This window comes from Medicago sativa, chromosome 3, assembly GCF_051527215.1.
Source record: "Medicago sativa cultivar Bolivia chromosome 3, Bolivia_mono, whole genome shotgun sequence".
In the NCBI taxonomy this organism is placed as follows: domain Eukaryota; kingdom Viridiplantae; phylum Streptophyta; class Magnoliopsida; order Fabales; family Fabaceae; genus Medicago; species Medicago sativa.
This window is the reverse complement of record NC_140751.1, coordinates 90946751-90955664: the sequence shown is the minus strand read 5'-3', so window position 1 is coordinate 90955664 and position 8914 is coordinate 90946751. Positions and strand designations below refer to the sequence as shown.

Genomic DNA, 8914 nt, shown 5'->3' with positions numbered 1-8914 from the left:
ACTTCAATTGCACTCTCACATTTTCCAACTATGATGCTAAAAAAGCCACTCTAACCACTTCTATACATATAATTTGTTACAATATTTAGTCGTGACATAAATTTTCCTAACCATTATAATCAACCTACTCTTCTTTTGCTTTTTGTTTTGGGGTTTTGTGGGACTAGAATTCAAGTTTTGAGAATGAATAGAATATTTCCACACTTAATAAAGATATGAATGCCAAAAAATCAGTGACACTAGTGCTTATAATGATGAAAAACCTGAAATCTTTTGTAAAAGCTGTTTTAAAGTAGGGACCATTTTCTTCTCATTTACTAGTTTTATTTAGGCCGCATATAAAACAGAAAAATCAGAGTCCACCATATGAATCTAGATCATATTTGTCTTTTTATGGTTTGTTCTTTTTTTCATATTCATTATCTTTCATTTTTTTCTACCTTGTCTTAGGCAAACAAGATTAAAACCTATATACCTTTTTGCAACTGAAAAAAAACCTATATACCTTTGCTGATAGAGTGGTCCAATCCAAGGACAAGGTTCTACAATATTATTATTCCATGACTAGACCATCTTTCTCATTTCATCTCTAAGCATATTGGTCAATTCAAAATGACTTGAGAGGTTTGCCAAAGCATAAACATCCATAAATTGCGCCACAACATGACTAACAGAAGATTTAAATCATAGTTGTAATGTGGTCCTTAGTCGCAATTAAATGTGACTGAAACAACCTCAATTCTAGTCGCATTGTCAATTGAGTTAGGCCAAAATGATATGGTTATTTTCGAACATGAAATTAAGAAGTTCCGCACAGCCTAAGATATTGGCCCGTTTAGCCAGTCCATTTGGTTAGGCCAAAATTGACAGCTCGAGAAATTGCAAAAACCTTAATGCCGTCATTCATGTCATAGTTGTAGAAATTTTTCAAAAAACCTAATAACTTATAAGCAAAGCGATATATGTATGTTTGAAAATTGTAATTTTATTAAAGCTACGGAATATAATTTTCGTCATAATCATAACGATTCACCGTAGTTATGTCATCTTCACCGACCACTCATTGTTTGGTTGAAATGTTGAATAGAGAAAGGTCCCACAAGAAACCAGCGTGGAAAGGTTTGAGGGCACGATGGGAACATGTGGCTCCCTAGAGGCTAGCATGTGAGTTTGTAAATGAAGGTGAGGGTGTATTTACTTTTGTATCACAAGGACAAAAAAGCTTTTGAAAAAAAGAAAAAAGAATCAAGGAGTTCTCTTATGATTATAAGAAAAGCCTTTTCACAAATGGTCAAAGAGAACAAGTTCATTCCCACATAAGTACATAAAGATAAGTCTTTAACCACCACAATGAAAATATTAGACTCTAAAGAATTAAGCTGAGGCTGATTTGATTTCCACTTGAAGATGTTTTGGTTTTGGGTCTATTCAACACAACAGCATACTCATTCTAGATCTCACTCATTTTTTTTATATACTAGTATTCTTTGCATGAAAAGAAAGCAGAAAATATAATAAAAAGGGAAAGTATGCATATTCATTACTCAAGTCTTACGATTAATGATGTGTTAGAGTATATGCTTTTTATTTTATAACTTCTTTTACAAGCCACATGTATTTAATATTTAATGGTCATTACAGAAGTAGCTATTTTCTTTGGAATCTTCATTCTGTAACCACTTATTTTGTCGATGTGCAAATCTTTCTTGTACTTTCTAATCAAGAAATACTAATCAATCAAATATTTTTTTTTTTTGGAAAACCAAAAAGGAACTGTGTATCTTTGTTGTATACCTTGCATATCTAATGTCATCATCATCTCCCTAAGATGCTGTGAAGTGTGAACTACTAATATTTCTATAGACCTATTGGATATATAAAGGGTTATGTTACAAGCCACCCTTTGGTGGTGTCTTTTATCAAGTCACACCTTAAGGTGTGATTTTCACTTTTTAGTTATAACTTTGATAAAAGACACCTTCATAAAAAGTAGTTGGTGTCTTTTAACAAATGCTCATAGAGTAACTTGATAAAAGACACCTTCATAAAAGGTGTCTTCTATCATAACCCATATATAAAATACTTCTTTATCTTTTTTTTCCTTCAAATTCTACCAAATACACAGGAATGAGTGCATGTTTGGTTTGAAGTTGAAAAATGCATTTAGCACAAAATTGATTTTCAATAGACAAATAAACTTCCTTCAAAAGTAGACAAATAAACTTTGATTTTATCTTTAGTTAAGACCTTAAATCCGTAAGCTTGCCCGATTTTGACTTCAAACGTACGTTTACATGGAAACAAAATCTTTAACGAGTCTTTTAAATTTATTCTCCCTTTGCCCATTTGGCAGATTTTATTTACCATTTTACCCTACACTTTTATTTTGTATTATTAAAATCATACAATTTTTAGTAATGGGACAGACCCAAGAATTTTATGTAGTGTAGACAACATATATTTATTTGGGTTTGAATTCCGAATCTCACGATTGTGAAAGAATTTTAGGTGGTTTTATCACTTTTTTTAGTGTACCGACAAAAGAAATTACATTTTGTTATACTCCCTCCGTTCCAGAATATCTGGCCCAATTTGGTTTTTCACGAAAAATGTATAAATAAAGGGGAAAGTTGAATATATTGTATTGAGAATGATGAAAGTAGTATTAATTAAAGTTATATTGTATTGGGAATGATAAAAGTTGTATTGAAAATTGAAATGAGTCTACATCTGTGAAAGATGATCTAAAATGGTATGTACATCTTGTTTTACATACATTTGTGAAAGGTGATCTCATAATGTTTTGCATGGAATAGATAGACCCTCCGGTTGCTGCAATCGAAATTCAAGAGGATAAATGTTGTACCAATTTTTTCAAAAAGCGCAAAAATGCAAGGACTTTATTGCTAGCATAGTGCCAGTACTCATTTTGGGGGGTTTTAACATACTTTTGCAAAGTCAAATATGGTTAACAACTTCAACAAACTTTCACTCCAATAACAAACTCTTAAAAATTTAAACAATTTTTACAATTGACTAAGCATTTAATTTCTTTAAGATTTAAGAACTTATTCTCAAGAAAAATTGTTCTTACATCATGCTATCCATCTCCAATGGTGTAGTGGATCATAATCCTAACCAAATCTGAATTGAAATATTCAGGTTAAGATCTCACATAAAAAAAAGTAAAAATTGAAATATTCAGGTTAAGAGACCGTTTAGAAGGTATACTCTTCTGAGTCCTTCAATTAAAAATGGTTTTCCATATGTAATTTTCATGTGAAAGAGTAAAATATGTAATATCTCCTTATTAAACTCAACTCGTGAGATCGTATTTTACCCTTTCATATATGAAAATTGGAATCCATCCCCCTAAATTCAATGCAAATCTCACGTTCCAATATCTAATTTCTTTTCATAACATCAAAATAATCACATATTTCGATTCGCGATAAGTTTGACAAAATCACCTTAAACTATCATGATTTCAAATGTGCACACACCAGGTAGATTTTGTAAAGTCACCGTGATATCAAACATGCATGCATCCGTTCAACTTGAAGAATTATAAGTATACAGTAATAATTATCTATTAGCTGCTGAGAATAGTTATATAGACAAGACCCAGCACATCGTGGTAATTGTTCTCTGTCACATCTCTTTCAACAACAATTTCAGGCCTGCCATTAAAAAAGTTAAAATTGTAATCATATTTATAATAGACTAGAATACACAAATTCCACCCACCACATTGCCCCACCACACCCAACCTTGTACTTCTCACAACACTAGTCATCATCATCATTTTAAATAAATACACCACCCCCCATCACTCTTTCTCTCTACACTCTTCTCTCTCTCATGGCAATGACAACAATGGCTATGTTATTTCTTCATTTGAGTTTTTTTACCTTTAAAGTGTTTTGTTTCTCTTCTCATTCTCATGCAGACAAAATTGTTACCCTTCCTGGACAACCTCAAAACATAGCCTTTCAACAATTCTCAGGATATGTCACAGTTGATAACAAAAAACACAAGTCACTTTTTTACTATTTTGCTGAATCAGAAACTGATCCATCTTCAAAACCTCTTGTTCTTTGGCTCAATGGAGGACCTGGTTGTTCTTCTCTTGGAGTAGGTGCATTCTCAGAAAATGGACCCTTTAGACCAAATGGTGAATTTCTTATTAAAAATGAACATAGTTGGAATAAAGGTATACTTTATTCTTGTCACATTCTCTTCCACAATGACATGCATTCATTGAATTCTTCTCAAGTGAATGAGTTATTTTTTGTGTTGCAGAGGCAAACATGCTTTATTTGGAGACACCAGTTGGAGTTGGATTTTCTTATGTTAAAGGTAGTTCTGCTTATACAACAACAGTGAATGACGAGGAAACAGGTATTCATTATTATTGAATCTTTTTGGTACTAAAATTGTTTCATCTTTAGAAACTTCTTTTAAATCCTACTTCTATTGGAAAAAGTAGTATATCTTATGTTTTTATACTTTCTTAGGCTTTTTAAAAGTTTAGATAAAGATAAAACAGTGATTTATTGTAAACATGTGTCTCTAACTTTTATATGAAACTTTACATTATTATTCTTCATGTCTTGTTATCTACTCAAAGTCAAACATTAACATGTTATATACTTTTGATATCAGTATGATGATGATGGTTTTATTGTACATATTTTGTAATCTGAAACGGTGCTTTTTTGAATTGTTAAGCAAGGGACAATCTTGTATTCCTGGAACGTTGGTTCAACAAGTTTCCTCAATATAGAAACAGAGATTTGTTTCTAACTGGGGAAAGTTATGCAGGTAAACTTGTCACCTTTACTGCTTTTTAAAACATGTTACAGCAATCATTATTTATTTGCAAAATTTATGCATGTATTTCAGGTCATTATGTTCCTCAACTTGCAAAGCTTATGATTGAAATGAACAAAAGAAACAAGATATTCAATCTTAAAGGCATAGCTGTAAGTAATTCTACGTTGATGATTTTTTTTTTTTTTTTATTCCTTACAATTTTCTAGCTGTTGATACCAAAATTGAATTGCAGTTGGGGAATCCAGTTCTAGAATATGCAACTGATTTCAATTCAAGGGCTGAATTCTTTTGGTCACATGGACTAATATCAGATGCAACTTACAACATGTTCACTAGAGTGTGTAATTACTCTCGTTATGTAAGTGAGTACAATAGAGACTCAGTTTCACCTCTTTGTTCAAAGGTTATGGGATTGGTGAGTAAAGAAACTAGTAGATTTGTGGACAAATATGATGTCACACTTGATGTTTGCATTTCCTCTGTGCTGTCACAGTCCAAGGTTATTTCTCCTCAACCTCAAGTGAGTGTCTTCTCTTCTCTTGTATCCTTTCCTTTCTCATGCTTTTCCATCACTTATAGTCTTTGAAGCACTAACATGACACTGACACGTCGATACCAATAATAATTTGACAGAATTTAATAATTGAATGCAATCACTTGTGTCAATGTCTACATCGACATCAACACGTGTTAGTTTTCAAGTTTAGCTAATTCACTTAGATTGTTTTGTTGTGTCCTTGTAGCAAGCAAATGAAATGATAGATGTATGTGTGGATGACAAGGTTACAAACTACTTAAACAGGAGAGATGTGCAAGAGGCACTTCATGCAAAACTTGTTGGAGTTCGCAAGTGGGATGTCTGCAGCAAGTAAGTCATTCTCAAGGTTTTAAATTGCAGTTGTGGACGCATTCTCTAATTTCTTAGAATAAAAGTTAAATGTGGTTTATGCGGCCTCATTTGAGGTTGCGAAGACATTAAAACCTTAATGTCACAGCCCAAATCGTTGTCCGTGGACCTGTTTTATAACCTTGGTCCTTCTCACTAAGCTAAAATAACTTGTAATTTTATTAGGCCAATGATTTAGCTTCACTGGTCTATGAAAATTGAAAAATCAGTACTTGTCTGCTATGATTTTTTTGCTTTAACCAATCCATGTGATCACTGATGATCTTTGTCTGTTTTGGTAACAGTGTCCTGGACTATGATGTGCTTAACTTGGAAGTGCCAACACTTCCTGTTGTTGGATCATTGATAAAAGCTGGAGTTAAGGTCCTAATTTACAGGTAGGAAGTGTACAACTTTTCCTTCTGTTTTTTGATTTATTCTGTTGCTTAAACTAGAGGGTTCATACATGTTTTTTTAGTGATAAAACTAACATGACAATGTGCATTATTATTGCTACAGTGGAGATCAAGACTCAGTGATTCCACTGACTGGAAGCAGAAGCTTAGTTCAAAAATTGGCTAGACAATTAGGACTGAATACAACAGTTCCTTACAGAGTATGGTTTGAAGGCCAACAGGTAAATATATATTAATTAAATAACGTGTTTGAATTGTTGAGAAATCACTGTCAAAATTTTGGCTCCATTTTATAAGTGACCAGAAAGCCTTCAGTGGAGTCACTAGGGATCACTGACTACTCTTTCCCCCAAAGTGGAAAGATCCTTTTCCATTGGCTTTAGTCTTTGTCAATTGGGTTCTGTGCAGAACTGTAGATTTTATTCTTTGTTTGAACTTTATTATGTCTGTATTCACAACAACAGTATAATGAAAGCATCTATTCAGTAATATCTATTTGTTTCGACCTCAAATCTTTCGTACCGACTTTATGAAGTATTGTCTGCTTTGAGTCTTGTGTAACACCTCGCAGTTTTATCCTTAGTTAAATGACGTCTCAATGGATTGAAGATAATACTCCCTCCGTCCCTATATGTAAGCACTCTTTGGATCTAATAAAAGGGTGCTTAGATATAGGGACGGAGGGAGTAGATGATTATAATCTAAACATAGCCTCGGTTCTTACGTAATGTGGGACTTTTTAGTGTACGGAACACTAGTCTCCGGTTGAGGCTGAGGTTGAGATTAAGGTGCTACAGGGGTTTTCAGCCCTCGTGTGTGGCTTAGGCTCTCCTAGAGGCCATTTTACGACCTTAACCATTGCACCACTTTTATGAGGTATTGTACGCTTAGGATCGTATCTACTGTGTAGAATACATGATAAACTAATATAAATTTTAATGAAACTTAGGTTGGTGGGTGGACTCAAGTTTATGGCAATGTTCTCTCATTTGCCACAGTGAGAGGTGCTGCACATGAAGCTCCTTTCTCACAGCCTGAAAGATCACTCGTGCTATTCAAATCATTCTTGGAAGGAAGGCCTTTACCTGAAGTTTTCTGACACACCCTTTCCCTTTTGTGTGTTTACTATTTAGTTGAGATTGTAACTTGTAAGTAAGTATTATCCTTTAATATCTAATAATCAGTAAAGGAATGTGGTAGTAACTGTGCAGAATGTCAAAAAGAAAAGCTGGCCAATTTTTTATATTACTTTTTTGGCCTTTTTGGTTTTCAACCTTTTGTACTTGAGTTTTTGTGTGCTTGCTTGTTCTTTATTGAGCTGTTAATTAAGTCTAGTGAAGAGATTATGTAAAAAAGTTGTTGAAGAGAATGCAAGTGGATTCTTGTTCTAAGTTTTTGGGCCAACAATGGATTTAAAGACATAAATACAAGGTCATTACTCTTTAGGCATAATTGCTCACAAGCAACTCAAACTCGTTGCAGATCGGTTGTTAACTACCGTTCGACACTTTTTAAATAGGTTTAACCGATTATAAAAGTGATGCGAACGTTAATTAACTACCATTCGACACTTGCTTGGTGCCTAAAGAGCGATTACCTAAATACTATAAGGTTTGAAATCATGAGTTCATGACATCTAGGAAACTGGGTGTTGATTATAAAAAGATGAGGTAGGATAATTCAGAAGACAAAAATGTCTATTCAGGAAGGTTATGCTCAAGTACTAATTTTTGGCCCAAAGGAGCAACTTTTGTTCAGAAAGGCACTTCTCATGACATTTGTGCTCTGCAAATATTCCAAATAGACGGTAAATACATTCAACAATGAAAAAAGATGTGACAAGAGAAAGGAATGGCACAAAAAATTGGTCTGGTAAATTCAGTTTACCAGCTCTCTTCATCGTACACAAGTGGCAAAAAATAATATGTCCGCTTTAGTATCAAAACTTTGATGTTCAAGAATCATTTTGGATTGTACTGATTGCTTACTTGTTACTATATTTTATTTTAGAAAATGTTGTTTGTTTATTACATTTTTAATTTTATTAACGATTAAAAAACAAATAAAATATTATATTATATTATATTATTCAAACAAAACACCAAGTATCATCTAGTAAAATAGCGCTTCCACACTCTCATAACTCTCCTTTGATACAAGTGAACTTGCATGAAATCTCTTGTCCCTCAACTTGGGACAATCCTTTCTTCAAGTGATCAATCTTCTCACAATTGAATCGCTTATACTTTGACTTGGCGCCCCATTGCTTTTGATTTAGTTCAGTTTCCTCTATCTCACTTTTTTTTCGGTTACTCGTGTTTTCTCCACTATTCTTCACCTTCAAGTCTTTAAGTGTGGTTAGTTAGTTCTTTGGTCTTAACACCGACCAGACCTCCTCCAAAGTAAGGATTCCTTTATGTAAAAGAGTACTTCCTTGAAGTGTTCAAAAGATTTGGACAATGAATTCAACAAGAGTAAAGTTTTATCTTCATCATTAAGTTCACTTCAATGTTCTGTAAATCATCAATGATTATATGAATTATGTCAATTGCTCCGCTATAGATTTTGACTCTATCATCCTAAAGAATAAAGTAGTTGTTTCATATGTAACTTATGAGCCAAAGACTTGTTATGATACAGCGATTCTAGTTTGGTTCACGTCACTTCCACGGTCTTCTTTGTCACGACTTCTCTGAATTCCTTGTGATATTAGAGGATCAAAAAGTTTGATTTTATCAAATAAAATGGAGGACTAAAAGTACAATTAATTTAATAT

The 8914-nt window shown here is 33.2% G+C and overlaps 1 protein-coding gene across 1 annotated transcript; it reads left to right on the top strand.

The window, feature by feature from the left end:
- Positions 1-3846: 3846 nt before the first annotated feature.
- Positions 3847-7529, top strand: LOC146941856 (serine carboxypeptidase-like 45). The gene is made up of 9 exons (XM_085755700.1): positions 3847-4213; positions 4303-4401; positions 4732-4824; positions 4906-4985; positions 5069-5356; positions 5580-5704; positions 6028-6120; positions 6242-6359; positions 7088-7529. Exons 1-9 carry the CDS (start codon positions 3862-3864, stop codon positions 7235-7237), a joined length of 1398 nt encoding a protein of 465 aa, XP_085611826.1. The 5' UTR covers positions 3847-3861; the 3' UTR covers positions 7238-7529.
- The last annotated feature ends 1385 nt before the right edge of the window (positions 7530-8914 follow it).